This window comes from Parathielavia appendiculata (assembly GCF_033297405.1).
Source record: "Parathielavia appendiculata strain CBS 731.68 unplaced genomic scaffold N657scaffold_2, whole genome shotgun sequence".
Taxonomy (NCBI): Eukaryota; Fungi; Ascomycota; class Sordariomycetes; order Sordariales; family Chaetomiaceae; genus Parathielavia; species Parathielavia appendiculata.
Window position 1 is genome coordinate 1,095,249 of NW_026944221.1, and position 15,633 is coordinate 1,110,881.

Below are 15,633 nucleotides of genomic sequence, written 5' to 3' on the forward strand. Positions count from 1 at the left end.
CACATTCTTCACTTATCCCAACTTCTCGACCCTTCAGCCAGCCATGACCGACGATGTTCATCAAAGCCGAACTGCGAAGGGCGAGGAAGAGAACAACGAGGAAAAAAAAAACCGCCGGTACTTGATAGTACAAGCAGCACTCAGCCCCAGGCAGACCCAATCCACGGGAGAGGAAGCGCCGTCTCGGGGTTCAGCCGCCGTAGCAGAGCGGGCACTGGCCGGGCAGCATGATGTAGCGCTCATGCGGGCTTTTTGGGCAGGAGCGCTTAGGGCTGCCGTCGACAGAAGTGCGGAAGAAGTGGGCCCCCGGGTCGACGCACGAGGTGTAGATGTAGTAGTTCTTGGTGAAGTCGCACATGGTGGACGACTGGGGCTGGCTGACTGATTGGGGACGAAATGGGATGGAGACTGCCAGATTCTGCCCGGTCAAGAACGGGAATGAAGATCGGATATGTGAAAGAGTGGTTGTAGCTGGTGGTATCTGAAACCAGAAGTTAGCTAGCTGGCTCTTGGCAATAGGAAAGGGCAACTGAGGGGGAAGCCTACTGGTAGCTATATAGATGAAGACCTCTGGCTCGCAGCGGGATAGTCGGTACGGCAGACCAATTTGGGATGCAACAACGGGATGATGTCAGGCGAAGGCGACGAGCTGAAGTGATGATGAGATGGGCTGGTGCTGCTGAGGAATCCGGTAGCCCGCCCGAACTTATATGTACAATAGGGACAGAAAGAAAGGGCTATATCAGACATGGGACCACCGATATGGGCCCACCTAGGACGAGAAACTCAAAGCAAAAGCAAGGCGTGGTGTGATTCAAAGCGAAGTATAAGTAAGCCCAATGCGCATTAGCATAAATCCCGCGAAGGACATCGGAATTTGTTTGCTGTGGCGGCCGGACGGAAACGAGAAACAAAGACGCAGGTCAATATCAGACCCGTCCGATGGTCAAAGGTACCCCCAAGCCGCAAACTGTGAATTGCTCCCGTTATCAACAGCCGGCCCCAAACAAAGGCTGGTGACCAACAAGCAGGTGGTCGTGGAACGGGAGGGTGTCGTTGTAATTTACGCGCTTCAAGCAACCCCATCAGCGGCCGTCATCTTTGGGAAGGTGAGTGACGTGGATGTTGACGCTTATGAGGAGGGAAAGTAGCCGACTGGAGGAACGGAAACCCCAAGGAGTGAGGAACAAAGAACAGGGGAGAATTAAAAGGGTGCGTGTAAGGTAAAGCCGAGGGCGGCTTACAAGGACAGTTATAGCAGGCGGTGGCCAGGCGCGTCATGAGAAACGGAACGACGGGGAGAGACGCACCGCGTATGGAGGGCTGTGTACTGTGTATGCGTGGTAACCTACACGTGTAACCTGGCAAAGTGATGGTCGTCAGGGAATGACGCACTGGCCTCGATCCTGGATCTTCGGATGGATCGCATCCATGTGGGGCGCAAAAGCACCTTTCTCGGCGGTTGTGTGTGTACGCCTCTGTGCCGAGTAGTTGGGTATGGGAATAAGTACTCGGCTTCGTTTCTACACGGATAGTTCATTAGTGGAGCAACCGCGCAGACGGAAAAGGGGGGGTTGAGTAGGACGGCTAAGGAGCTGCTCAACTGAGATGCTCCGCGTGGGTGCCTGGAACGCTGCCAGCACAACATCGTCAGAAACGGTGTCCAATGGGTCCAAGGGAGGAGCATCTTGCCGTGCACAACGTCGAAGCGGGCACCTTGACGGGTCAGTGTTGCACCCCTTGCGACCCCTTCTCGCGAGCATACAACCCTCCTTGAACAACGTGTGCATGCTGTGCTGCGAGGTAAATCTGCTTCGCGCCTCATCAATGCGACATTGCCTTGTTGGCGAGCTCCTCAACGGCCCCCGCCTCGCCTGGTGCTCAGGAGGGGGAGTGGCTGCAAACTCCTGAGGCCCCCGGGAAAGTTGATGTGGGGTGGTGGGGTTGAGCCGGCCCACACGGACGGAGTAAGGGGAAAGGAAAATCCGCCAGCTGAACGGGTTGCGCCCGCCCGGATCGTCGATAACTATGATCCATGGACTTTTGCTGTAATTCGTGCCTCAAGACGTGTCGAAAGAGCTCATCAAGCATGTAGCAGAAGTTGTGACCGTTTGTCCGATAGTGGGCAGGGGAAACACCTTAGCCAACGTGAGAGAGAATCGAGCAACTTGGGCTTCCGATGGCGGATGATGGTCATGCATGTCAAACGTTGTGCCAGGGGGCAGACCCCTTGTTTGCGCACTGACACCGAGAAACCGCGACATGGGAACGTCTGTCGGACTGTAGTAACGAAAGTCGACAGGCAAGTACCGGAACTTGTGCACAAGAAACCGGCTCCCTTATCCTGAAAACGATGATAATCCGGTACTTGATGGCTCGGCGTGTCTGGAAAGGATCATCTCTCGCCCGTTGCCTAATTCTCTGTTTCTGCATAAGTTGCGGTCCAGCGTGTAGTGATTGGTAGACATTGGCTGTTATAGCCGTCGCAGGCCCAGCCGACAGTTTCTGTCAAGTGGGGTTGGAGTGTGAACGAAACACCATTTGCTACCTTATGAGGAACCCTCTCCCCACACGCACACTTCAACGGTTTCTCGTTTCCAAGCAGCCAAGCCTCGCCCGCTCAGCGTCGAGCACTCGAGGGTTGGGGGGCCAAGAAATAATCGAGCGGCGGCAAAGTGACAACCTAATGATAAGCGCGTGGAAATCCGCTTTGGGCGCTGAAAGGTGATCATATCAGCTCCCGGCCAACAGGCGAGGCAAAGGTGCGTGTTCAATCACGGCCTCCTTGCCGACAATGAGATTGGAAGAACTTTGCCAGCACTAGTGGTGACTGGCACCTGATACTTCCACAGGTCTAATCTCGGCGCCAAGAGTTGGTGGGAGGTCCAAGCACAGGCAAGCCCCGGATGCGATATAACCATGCAGCTGTGCCACACAGCGCTCTCTCAGAAAGCTAGGTCCAAATCTGGGACGCCCCTGATGAAACCATTGGTTGACGGTTCAACGACTGACGCTATCCAAGCCCTTCAGGGGCGTGTGGTTGCTCAGTAATTGTGCAGAGGCCGTTGTCAAGCCCTCGACTGTGTGCCGTGGTTTGGAAGATCTGGTTGAATTTCTAATTGATCCTGGCTCCTCATAGGAAGGCGGGCTGCTTGTACTAGTCAAGGGTGCCCAAGTAGTGAGCGGTATCCGTGGGCTTCTCTTGGCCTTGGAGCCGAGGGACTCAGGGAACGTGTGACAAGGGGTCTGTCAGTCGCGGAAGTTTGCCCAGCTGAAGTCCGGATTTCCTAAAAGAGAGGATGCGATCAGCAGGTCCTTTGAAAGCACAAGCCGCCTGAAGACGCAACCTTAGGTACCTCGTACGGAGCTACGTCCGTACCTCCGTATTTACCCGGTCGACGTCGACTCGGTCGTGTTGTCGGAATGTCGATGACTGTCGGGTTCACGTTGGATGGCGATGTTTTATCGGAGCCTGCTCCCATCAGCCGCCCATCATACTCAGCGTGGCCGGCAAGCTCCTTGCTGATCTTCGGGGTGCATGTGTTCGGCATCGCAGGCGGTTGCAGAAGTCGCCGCTCAGGCCCGGTGTATTGTATCGTACCGTGCATGCGCACGGGATGTTGAAACATACCGGCATCGTCTGGCGATGTCGGTTGTCGTAAAACGGGGATAGTGGGCGCCACGGCGCCGATATCTGAAATTCCAAAGACGTGCCAGGATGATCTTTACCGTGGTACAGTAGGTATATTTGACTTTGTCATCGACAACGCTTCCGGTTTCCCACGAACTATGTAGTTTAGTTGGTGGGAACAGTTGCGGGAAGGCCCCCACGTGTAAGCCAGGGATCGTGGTACGGAAAGGTTATCTGTCATCCATGTCTGGCACGATATGGCGAATCGAAGGAGCCTGCCACAGAGCCAATCGTCCTCAGGCGTGCTGCAAGACACTGCATTCTGCATAGCAGAGCCGCGATGCTCAAGTTTGGTCGTCTTGTCGCAACGGTGGGTGGTCGGCATTGCTTGCAAGTTGCCAGAGTCTCGCACGGACCCCGGTCTCTGGCCCTCGGTACTCTGTATACCTGGAGGGAACGAGCAGGAAAGGTAGGCGATGAAAGCAATCCGGGTTTCGGCGGTCGATGCAAGCTTCACAATCTGGTAACAAAGAGGATCGAGCTCTGGGAAAGCGCTTGGGGTATCCAGTCGTATACGGTTGACAAATCTTTGTCGTAAATAGCAACGGTCGAAAACGTAATATGGTGAGCGAAGCATCTCACTAATGCGACGCAGATCGTCGCATCTGCGTTATGTGAGTTACACTCGGTGCGTCTGATGCGTGTGATGTCGGGTGTTCTGTGCATGATCACAACAGAGCTTTCTGGAAGCGGACGAGTTAAATTCGTAACGTTACACCGATGTGAACTATTTCAGCGAATGTGAAAATTCCACAAGTGTCTACAATACATACGATACGGTAGCTAAGGTTGGGAAGGGAGTGACAGCTGCCTACTTACCCATATCTTGCAATTATGGGCCTCCAGGTTGCCATGCTGCCCTGTTGAAGAAGCATCGCGCCGGCTGATTAGACGAAGTCCACCTGCATAGAGGTATGGGACCGGCAGCAAGTCACGGGGCAAAGAAGGAACGGGCCGTCTTAGCGCAATACGCTGCTGTTGAGTTTGATGAACCTAATAAACCGGGAAGGTATTCAAGGTACCTACCTCCGTAACAAGGTACAATCGTTTGGTATCAGTGTGAAGCGCCCCCAAGGCATACAACCTGTCCGACCACTTTTCCACGGTTCGGAACGTCGAATGGGGTATCACCGTCCGAGCTCACCCAAACAAAGGATCTCTTGGAACGATCGCCGACCAGAAGCCACACTCCGATCCGCTTCCTCTGCGGGGGACCAGTCGGAGGCTTCGAATCTTTTCAAGGACCTGCTCACATCATATATAAGTGCCCTGCACATGATGGCTAGTAAGTGCTCTCTGCCTCTCAGTTTGAGTTGATGCACTGACACGAGTCGTGGTATCCGCAGAGGATCCCATCTCACCATACCGTTGCATCCTCTTATCAGTGTCACTCTCTCCGCTTGTGTTCTCTCGGCAACTTCGGCACCCAGCCCCTGTCTCGGTTCATCATCCCAACCCCTAATTGCCAAGATGTCCACGGCCGCCACTAGGCCAGGGCTCCGACGGGCAACATTCACAGATCTTGGGGGCGCGGAGCACGGCGGTGACGATGCTCCTGTCATGACCCCCACCGTTTCTGGGGTCAACTTGCGACCTGACACTCACCACTGTTTCTCATCTGTTGTCGTTTCCCCATATTCTCTGCGCTTCTTCCTTTCAATCGAAGCGATATTGTGCGTATCACTGTCGGGATCACTGGGGCTAATCAAGCTACCTCATGAATGGTACAAGTACATCCAGATATCAGTTCACATAAGGAGGAGGGGTCCTTGCGCAGTCAGTTGAGCGAATCAGGTCGGTGTTTGGCATCACACCTACACAGAAAAAACCAGCATTCCATATGGCTCAAACGCAGTTCGTTTTGACTGAAAATCTGGAGCTTGAAGCACATTCGAGTGATGAACTAGGTATTGAACGATCGTGATGTATACCTGTAGGCATTTAGGGTGTTCTCTCAAAGCCGCTGGATATATCTTTTTTAAAATGCGCTGACTGTACTACTAGGCACCCGAACTAAGGCATCTTATAGTAATAGTCGACCAAACTATTCAGAAGGTATTTCCCTGTACTATAAAACTGCGAAACTTGCACCAGGAGCTAAAGCTCATTGTAGCACCAGTGTCACAGAACGTCATCTGTGAAGGTAGGAATTTGCGTAAGAAGAATGCTGTGGGTGATCGACAGTGAGAAACAATCAAGAATATGTCTAAACTGGGAGGTGCAGGAAGGGTACCTTAGAATCCCGCCGGGGGATGTTTAGCATTTCGGGTGCACAATTCAACCAGACACCACTTTTCGTACTGAGATTCCCATTGTCAACTTGAAGGCAGGGGGCAACGATATCTCACATGTTCTACAATTCTACGGCGATTGCAGGAGCACGTCAGTGTTGCCATCCAGTCCCTGCATTCTGTTACATCAACAGCCTCCTACTATCAATAAGGTAGCCTTGAGAGAGAGGCTGAAGTTCGATTGCCAATATCCCCACGCCCTTTTTCTTCTTCCCACAGCATCCGACCTGAGCGTAAGAGCTTCTGCGCGGAAGCCAGGAGGTCCTCGTTATCTCAACGAATCCACTAACCCAATCTGCGGAGAAGTCGATAAGGTACTGAATGGCCGTCGTCCGCGAACTTGGTCCACTGATGAATCTGCAGGTCGCGGCACACCTGAGTCGACACGTCGTGAGGTTGATGTCATCGCTGGTGAACGGAGGTCTCGCCTCGCAGCGAGGGAACACCTGGGGTATTATGAAGGCTGGTTGGAGGTCTGACCGTCTTGTTGTAAGGTGGTGTTCGCGGCGGTATGGGCGTACGTGAGCTGGAAGTTTGCGTCCTCTACGAGACGTCGGAAGAGTGTTTCCAATCCGCGAGATAGTGTTCTACGATCCTTGATAAAATATAGCTCCTTTTCGAGCACCTCACCAACGAGTATGATATTGATGTCGCTTGTTGGGGCCGTATTTCAGGTCGTACAGGCGGTCGGTTTGCGGGCGCTCATGGGCTGGAGGAATTCGCCATGGCACTCGATACCGTCAAGTAGGGCCGCCTTTTCGGCAGGCGTCAGCACGCAAGACGTCGCAAGGGCCAAGCGAGCAGGTACTGTAATAGACATTGTCGAATTAGGTAGTGTTTGGTTGTGTGTGAAAGAAGCGTAGGATAGGAAATGTGAACTGACCCCAAATATGTCGAGAGAATGGGAGCAAGAGGATGCGAAGGAATGGGGTCGGGCTAGACGTGTACTTAATATCCGACGGAAACCAGACTAGACTGCTCCAAATCACTCGAGCGCTGGAACGCTTGCCTGAAACGCTTGGATGCATACGTCAAGCTATGCACGTGAACATGCATACCTTACGTAGGGGAAAACAACTCAACGCTTCACCAGATTAATGCGCTAGCTGCCTTTTCCCCCATGCATTTGCATATGCAAGTTCAAGCGCAGCAAGACGCGTCAACTGGAAGACAATCCGCAACAGTGATCAATCTCTCGAACGGGTATAGTTACTCAGTATGCGCGTGCCTTCCCTCCTCCTTCTCTTCCGTCTCTACACTCATCGACTTTCTAGACACTATTTTACATCCAACACACACACAAACATCAATCGCGCCCCTATCCCTTCAACATATATCTCATCATGTATTTTTCTGAGTCATCGTTCTATCGGTACAGCGCCATTACAAGCGCCCTAGCCATGCAACCGGCGGGTGCGATGGCACCACAACAACAGTCCCAGGCGCCAACGGCGTCCACCCAGGTGCCTGAGGCATCTGTCACCCGTTCAAGTCAGGAGACCCCCCAAAATAGGAAGTCACCAAGCTATTCGAGATCCGAGACTGAACCTCCCAAGAAGAAAGGGGACCTGGCCGTTTCAGCGCGTCTGGCACTGGCCGCGTCAAACAGGGCTACCAAAGAGGAGCGTGAATCGCTCCTAGCGCCGGTTCATGCAGCAGACTACATCATCGACGAGAAGTACAATGCTACACGAGTCGACAAGCCGGAAGAGAAGTGAGGGGAAAAGGAGTATCGGTGGATGGGTTGGGAGCTGGATCGAGGACGTGTGCCGTTGGCTTGCACTCTTGTTTCACCGGTTGCCTCAGAGTAAAGCTTGGCCGGGGATTTGTATATGAGTGCAGGCCTTGGACTGTATGTTATAAGGTAGCCATTGAATGGGATTGTGGTTTGTGTCATCTGGTGATGCATCCCGTTCTCGTCGCGTATCAGTCGTGGTATCGGCAGAATCGTTACCTTACACTCACGCTCCGTCTGTAATCTCAGGGCCGTTCGTTGTTCCTAGAAATGCTACAACGGATTCTACCTTGCATCACTGCTGCTGTTCAGGATCGGTCGTGGAGTCGTCGTGCAGTATAGGCTGGCTAAGCCATTCGCCATGGTATGTTGGACGTCGTTGGTGGGGCATGATTGGGATCGGCAAAATCCGATCAAATGGGCGTCATGCGCGGCTTGTGACGGAGCATCCCGTTTTCTCACCACTTCGTTCGCCTCAGCTCGCCGCCGAGATGCGATCGTTATCTGGCTTATCCGGACACTAATCCTTCACAACAAAAATAACGACTGTACTGACCGAGCAGGGTGTCGGAGCTGGAACCTAAATTGAACGTCCTGCGTGACCCAGCGATACCCGAACGTCCAAACCGTCGCCTCTGGGATCTCAGCAAAGCCCGCCCCTTCCAGGTAATGATCATCGTCATTTACCACAGCAAGCATTCCCAGACCAAAACCCCCTTGGTGTCATGCGGGCCGCGGTCCTGGTGCATGCTGCTAACCTCACGAGCCTCAGAAAACAGATGACGAGTCTACGGGTTATCGAGGTCTTGGATAAGCTCCATCAAAATCTCCGTCAACCACATAAGGCTACTTGATGATGCTTGCACATAATCAGTTCAGACGGGACGGGAGGCGGCTCGAGCCAGCCTCCACTTTCAGGTTTTTGCAACGCGCGGGTAGGCGGTTATGGCACGCCGCGCTTGGCATCTCGCCTGCCCTGCTCGATGACGTAGCCGCTGGCCAGTTCCCCAAAGGCCCTGCGACACGCTGCCTTGGATCTCGAGCCCGGTTCCAGCTGCATGGAACTCGGCGGTCGTTGCTTCTCCGAGCCGCGCCCCCCCCAACCCACCATGGCCCCCTTGAGCTGATTTGCCCTCCGCGGCCACTGAGCTGGCCCTTCTACCCTTTGTCGCTGCTACCTTAGCTCGCTTACCTTACTCGGGACTTTGATGGGCTGTCCTACCTTAGGTTGCCGTATCTGAGCGCGTCACTGCCACCCATCTTCATCCATGCATGCCCCGACATTGTGCTGCTTGTCCACTCGATCTTCGCCCTCCCTTCTCCTTTCTTGACAGCACCCGCGCCAGACATATTCCGAAACTGGCCCTGATTTCCGGTTTTTGCAACAACCAGCCTCTTCTGTATTGGACCCTGCTTCAAGCCCCCATTCTCCCGCGATCGCCGCCCTTTTCACCGCTGAAGGTGTCTCAGGACGTGGGTGGATGCAGGCCTTCTTGACCCTGGTATGTCCTGGTTGACGGAACAGAGGTTTGGCAGACGAGATAACCACCAGCTCACACATCGGCCGCGCCGCCACGCGCCAACAATGACAGGAACGACAAGCGGGCAAGCAGACGAAGTCTCTACTCTTCCAACAAGTCTCGTGGCCTTGCTGTCGACCGTCTGAAGGCTGACCAGACGGATGAATGGTCGTCAACGCGGACCATGAGCGACGCGCTCGCCACTCCGGCCTCCCAACCGTCCCAACCCGCTGTGACCGACTCGAACTCGACCTCGAGTTCCGGGCTGGCGTCTGGGTCAAATCTCAGAAAGGAGAGGGGAGCAATCGCTGCACAGGTCAGCGCATTCCACCAGCCGAAAGCCCTTTCGCCCGGTATCTTTGTCTCACTCTCTCCAGGCCTGCGATACCTGCCGCAGTCGGAAACAACGATGCGACGAGCAACGCCCCAAGTGCGGCACATGCCAAAAGTTCCGCCTCGAGTGCAACTACCGAGAACCTCAGCCGACCAAGTATGCTCCTTGCCTCGCTTTTTGCTTGCTTGTACTGTTAACTGACACCTGACACAGAAAAGACAAAACCCTGGTCGAGATACTCGATAGGATCAAGAGCTTGGAGGGCAAAATTGACAAGCTGAGCCAAAACCCTGCTGTCGCGCCCTCGTCTCCGCCGTACCCGCTGCAGACAAGCTCAGTCCCGTCGCCGCTTCCCAGCGCTCATTGGGCTCTGGGTTCGTCTGTTTCCGCGGGCGGCGCGTTGTTCCAATTCCCCGAGGCCACGTCTGTCACATCAGAAGACGGCCAGTACCAGTATGTTTCGTCTGTCCACCAGATGCTCAAATGGCCCGCGATACAGCAGCTTTTCGCGTCCGTGCAGGTAAAGTTACCGACCATTGATCTATCGGTTCTCGAACGCGAGGGGCCCGCAAGTATGCTCGCCTTTCGCCGCTCCACCCTCCAGAGCTTGCCCACAGACACTCAACCACCTGTCAGAACCGGCTCCGACATAAGCTTGCCCGATGACACCACGTCCAACGTCCCGAACACCGTGGCAAATCTGAACTGGGAGACCATGCAGAGGCTGAGTAAGGCCTACTTTGACACGTTCAACCTTTTCTGCCCCATTCTAGACCGGCATTTGTTCATGTCCAGCACATTGCCGACCCTGTTCAACAATGGCTTCAGCAACAACATGGAGTCGACCATCGCGTTTCTGGTCTTCGCCCTAGGAGAGGTCGCCCTGGCGGGCTCCGATGGCCCTCCAGTCCACGCCTATAGTGGCCGCCCAAGTGGTATAAAGGGTGGAACCAAGGACAGGCCGCCGGGGTTGGAGCTTTTCAACGAAGCAAGACGGCGGATGGGCTTCAATCTGACTCAATCCAGTCTCGAGAATGTCCAGATCTTCGAACTTGCAAGGCAGGATCGCCTCCTACGGAACGATCGTGTCTCGCTTTTCAGCTAACCTTGTCAACAGTCTCTATTACGGGACGTGTTTCTATCACTTGGAATTCTGGAGGATGAACACGCTGGCTTCTCTGGCCTGCCAAGCGCTTGTCATGAGGTACCTACCTACCCAGGTTCTTGACTTACCCTTAGAGCCGCTAACGCCTTCCAGCTGTCCCGGCGTGCTCTCCTCCGGACAAGCAGATTTGACGCGGAGAGCATCTTGGCACTGCTCCATCATGGAAACGTAGGGAACCCCGCTGCCCGAAGGGCAACAGACTTTGTCTAACGTGTCAATCTAAGCTGCCTCTACCTTGAGCTGGGATTCCCGCTCACAAGGCTGGATAAGGTTGAATCCGTCGTTGGGCTCCCCGATTTCAGCGGTCCATTCTCCCAAGACGACTACATCAGCAACCAGGAATCGCATTTTCAAGAGCATTTTGCCTCTCAAATTGTCATACGTCGACTGCTGGTAGACTTCCACAGTGTCCTGAGCCAAGGTATGTCTGGCATTGGGTCCCCATCCTGCTACACTCCACTAACACCTTTTCAGGGGCCACGTCACCCTCCACGTTCAGTCAGATTCAAATCACCAGTCCTTTCAGCCCGGCGACAAGAACAACCGGCCCAGGAGTGAGCCCAACCACGATCCGCCAGCTCGCTCTCCAGCTAGAGCAATGGCGCGGCATGCTCCCAGCCCATCTCCGCTGGCATGAAGACGCCCCCGGCGCCTGTCCCAGCTCCAATGCAAATCTATACTTCACCCCCGCGACGACCCCAGTCTCGCCGACCGTGCCCACAACAGCAGGCGCCCAACCTGCCGCCCCGGTCGTCGCTGCCCCCAGCCCCCTCATGTTCACAACCGACCTGGATGTCCCTCCGCCGCGGTACCCGTACGTCCTCGACGTCCAGGTCGCCCTGCTCCGCTCAAAGTACTACTACACAAAGTACCTGATCCACCGGCCGTTCCTGTACAAGGCCCTGCACCATCCGGACTCCATGGCGCACGAGGACGCGGTCGGCGTGGCCGAGTGCCTCAAGGCCAGTCTGAAGTGGCCCGTCGCCATGTCGCCGACGTGCCGCCACAAGAGGCTGGTGCCATGCTCCTTCTTCTTCACGCAGAACTTCTTTGGGATTCTGGTTTTGCTGCACCTGAGCAACACGGTACCAATCCTCAGGCGGATACGGAGCACGCTGTGCGGGGAGCGGTTTGAGCTGGACGCGAGCGAGACGGTGGCATTGTATTTGGATTGGCTGAGGGATCTGAAGGCGGTGGATGTTGGGACTGAGTGGCATTGGGAGGTTATTCGGACGGTGTATGGGCTGGAGGAATAACTGGAGTGGGGCGGTGAATGGGTTTTGTGTAGAAAGGGTGAGAGAAGTGTATATACGAAGGTGGTATTTAACCGGTGGGGCAAGCGATGGGAGTCAAATGGTAGTTGCGGAGACTGGATGTGGTCTTTCGACATTTATTACGGGGAAGTCTATGAACACCATCTAGCGGGTGAAAGCGGGCAGCATACGTTAGCGTACCTAGCATATAGGCGGCGTCTTGGTAGACTTGATACTTAGAGTCTACAGTTCGTTGTACAGTTTGCGGTATGGTGTGCTAACAGTACGAGTACCACAGCAGCTTTCGATGTATATATACAGGCAGTGACTCCAATCCCAGTGCGCCATGAGGGGGAGAACAGCGACCTTAAGCTTACCAGAGAAACGAGCTACAGAACCAGAACGGCCGACCTACCTGAGTTTCGGCAAGTCAGTCACGGTAGCCAACGACGATGCACAAGAAAAGCCGGTCATAAGAACTGAGTCGTTATTCTATTGGATCATCTTGTCATCATCATGTGCCAAAATGTTCGTCATGCATCTAATGAAACCAAGAAACACAAAGATAATATGCAATTATGTCAGCCTTGCAAGAGTCAAGCAGAAGCCCTATTGGACCCATCCGACCCGGACTTCTCAGTCAATTCCAGCCCTCCCGGCAACACGGTACTTTCCCCTTGCGCCTTGGTAATCTCAGGAGAAGAAGAGATGGAAGACGACAACAGTAGCCGCGAATCGGTCGTCCTGCGGAAGTACTCCGTCATCTCCTCGGTGAAGTCATCGTCTTCTTCAAGATCCTCTATGCCGGCGGGCTCTCCGCCCACCTCCCTCTGCCTTCGGAGACGCTCCTTCGCGGTCCACTCTTGCCGCATGTCTTCAATCTTCTGATCGGCATCCAGTTTTGGGTCATAGTTCCCGCCGACGCCCCGGATGCGCTCCCAGAGTGAGAGGTGCGCTGGATGGATCGCCACGCCGTGGTATTCCTCCCCGCGGCCCGCGCGGATGTAGGCCCAGCGGCGCTCCTGCTCCTTGAGGTCGAGGCCCGTCGTGTCTGGGAGGAACAGGCTCGTCAGGAGCATGCCGGCGAGGCCGAACCAGGGGACCACGTAGAACTTGGTCTGGGTGTCGATGTAGTTGTAGAGCACCGAGGCGAGCAGGGCCCCCGACTTGCCGATGCAGGCACTGAAGCCGTGCGCCGAGGCGCGGATGGGCGTCGGGAACACCTCGCCCGCTACAAGGAAGGTGACGCTGTTGGGGCCGAACTGGTTAAAGAAGCTCGAGAGGAAGTACATGGCTTGGAACGATTTGATGCCCGCAGGCGAAGTGTAGTAGTCGTAGTTGAAGGCCGGGATGATGAACATGATGAAGCACATCAGAAAGCCAACCTGCTGCATCGTCTTGCGGCCGTAGAGTTTATTGTCGATGAGCAGCGAAGCCAGGTAGTAGCCGACGAGCGAGACGATGACGTTGTACAGGTTCCAGATCCAGCCTGTCATGACCGAGTGCGGGTTGTTGCTGATGACGGCGATGAATTGGGCTTGAAACAGCTTGTTTCCGTAAAAGAAGACGTCGTTGCAGAACCAGGTCCCGGCTGTAGCGAGCAGGCGCCCGCCAAAGTGTGTGCACGTCAGGCGGAGCGACGCGACGTCGTAGCCCGTGACGTTGCTCTTCTTCTTGGCCGCCTGGAGCTGACGGCTGGCGTGGGGCATCTTGTAGGCGCGGTAGTAGACGAGCCAGAGAGTGCCGAGGGCTGGAATGGCGAAGGACAGGCGCCAGATCCACTGGACTGTTGTCGCGCCGTACGGGGGATTTCCGTCGCCGTGGTGCAAGATCAAGAGGAGGATGATCAGCATGGCCTGGTTGACAAGCTGGCCCCAGCCCTGCATCAGAAAAGCCATGGTGACCTTGCGGCCGCGGTGCAGACGATCCTCGCGGGTCGAGAGCTTCCCGGCCGAGACGGCGTTTTCCATGGAAGATGTCGCAGTGATTGGGTACTCGCCGCCGACGCCAAAGCCTTTCGAATCAGTCAGCACCTTAGCAGAGACACGGATTGCCTATTCTGAGGCCCACGTACCATAGAAGAATAGCGACCAGGCGTAGCAGATGACCCAACCATTTAGGTCCAGGCCCCAGCTGGCCGTGATCATAAGCAAGCCCACAAACATGATGGCGGCATCCTGGATCAACCCCCAGCGGCGGCCCACCCAGTCCCCGATGACGCCCACCACCATCTGACCGACCATGATGCCGATGACCTCGAGGTACGTGACCGACGCGACCCAGTTGGCGCTGCAGGCTGTGGGGTTCTTGTCCCAGCACGAGGGCCAGGCAGACCTGAAGAGCGGCTCCAGGTTCCCAATGCTGAAGAGCACGTAACCCTCGAGGCCGAGGCCGGCGCCGGGCAAGACGGCGTTGCGGAAGTACCACGAGACGGGGCTCAAGGGGTCGGCTTTGATCATGGAGCCAATGGTGGCCAGCTCCTTCTTGGCCTCGTCGTTCTGGACCTTGTTCACGAACGCGATGCGCTGCTGCAGCGGGAGGTCGGCCCAATAGACGCCATCGGGGTTGTACGAGTCGTCTGGATGGGTCAAGTAGGCGAAGACGGCGCCTTCTTGGCCAGGAAGACCAGGAAGACCGACGCCGACAGTTGAGGTTGCTGAGCCATGATGGACGGGAATCTCGCCGATAGCCATTGGGGGCAGGGCAGTTAACCAACCCGTCGAGGAGGAGGACAGGCGTAAGGGATGATGGGACGAAGGTTTCGCATGCGGACGATTCTGAACTTTATGTGCATCTTCAACAGCCAATGACGGAAGACCGATGGAGGGAAAAAGCGCTTCGTGGGTGAAACTTCACTCAGGGTCCACGGCTTCCGTCTATCCCCACCACACTTGACCAGGCATCCCGCAGCATCAGTTCTCTTTTCGGCAAGTAGTCGCGTGCTCCAAGCTCACCATTTTTTGATAGAACCTTGCTGCGTAGGTAGGTTGCCGATTGACGCTGGGATGACCGAGTGTTGATGATCCATCCACCTCCTGCCCTTCGCTTTTCTGCTTTCTGCTTGCGTGTTAAGACAATGAACCACAGCAGTCCAACCACTCTCGGTTGACAAACACACTCTCTGCATCGTCTCGCGAGGGGTCCTTTCCCGGCTCTGTCCACCAAGGTCGGAAACATGCATGGGGCCATCCGAGTCCTCCGCACATGCCCACCTCACCGCCCCGCCCGCTCATCGGTTGCTAGACTGGAATTTGTATGGAGGTACTCTGTAGGCGTTCATCACTGCCGTATTCCGTAAGGTAGTTGCTGCCAAGTCGATGTCCCAGATCCAAGACTCGAGACAAGCAACACGCAAACGACGCCGCAGCTGGCTAAGCTGTCTTGGCCTCTTGGCTGTCGCAACGCCACAGAATCACAAACGCTTCACTATTGACGAAGACTTCAGAATCGAGGCGGCAATACTCGTTCTGGACCATGCACTTCGCCAAGCCCTCCTCAGATCTCAAATTGAGATAGAAGTGGGCCAATCAGCAACTGAGATCTTTACACGTGGGCAAGTTGGTTGGTCAAGGGGCATCTGAAGATTAACCAATGATGGGACGACTTTGGCCAAGTGAAATCCCACTATTCCCCGGTGCCCAGCG

At 55.1% G+C, this 15,633-nt stretch overlaps 4 protein-coding genes across 4 annotated transcripts; 1 reads left to right on the forward strand and 3 right to left on the reverse strand.

The window, feature by feature from the left end:
* Positions 1-190: 190 nt before the first annotated feature.
* Positions 191-358, reverse strand: N657DRAFT_564598 (uncharacterized protein; the record flags this gene model as incomplete). Its single annotated transcript, XM_062788293.1, has 1 exon — positions 191-358. The coding sequence occupies one exon, from the start codon at positions 356-358 to the stop codon at positions 191-193; it is 168 nt and encodes a 55-aa protein (XP_062650822.1).
* A 3,335-nt stretch (positions 359-3,693) lies between these two features.
* On the reverse strand, positions 3,694-4,611 carry N657DRAFT_188104 (uncharacterized protein). The gene is made up of 2 exons (XM_062786148.1): positions 4,511-4,611; positions 3,694-4,374 (listed from the first exon to the last, which is right to left on the reverse strand). The coding sequence occupies exon 2, from the start codon at positions 4,266-4,268 to the stop codon at positions 3,726-3,728; it is 543 nt and encodes a 180-aa protein (XP_062650823.1). The 5' UTR covers positions 4,269-4,374; positions 4,511-4,611; the 3' UTR covers positions 3,694-3,725.
* Positions 4,612-9,421: 4,810 nt separating this feature from the next.
* Positions 9,422-11,992, forward strand: N657DRAFT_653391 (uncharacterized protein; the record flags this gene model as incomplete). The annotated part of the gene is made up of 7 exons (XM_062794396.1): positions 9,422-9,553; positions 9,615-9,727; positions 9,785-10,630; positions 10,689-10,775; positions 10,830-10,904; positions 10,961-11,173; positions 11,236-11,992. The coding sequence occupies 7 exons, from the start codon at positions 9,422-9,424 to the stop codon at positions 11,990-11,992; spliced, it is 2,223 nt and encodes a 740-aa protein (XP_062650824.1).
* Positions 11,993-12,585: 593 nt separating this feature from the next.
* On the reverse strand, positions 12,586-14,682 carry N657DRAFT_630952 (MFS general substrate transporter; the record flags this gene model as incomplete). The annotated part of the gene is made up of 2 exons (XM_062791021.1): positions 12,586-14,003; positions 14,064-14,682. The coding sequence occupies 2 exons, from the start codon at positions 14,680-14,682 to the stop codon at positions 12,586-12,588; spliced, it is 2,037 nt and encodes a 678-aa protein (XP_062650825.1).
* Positions 14,683-15,633: the final 951 nt, after the last annotated feature.

Coding starts and splice junctions, on each gene's coding strand:
- N657DRAFT_188104 (XM_062786148.1), bottom strand. CDS start 4,268: ATGCTTCGCTCACCATATTACGTTTTCGACCGTTGCTATTTACGACAA.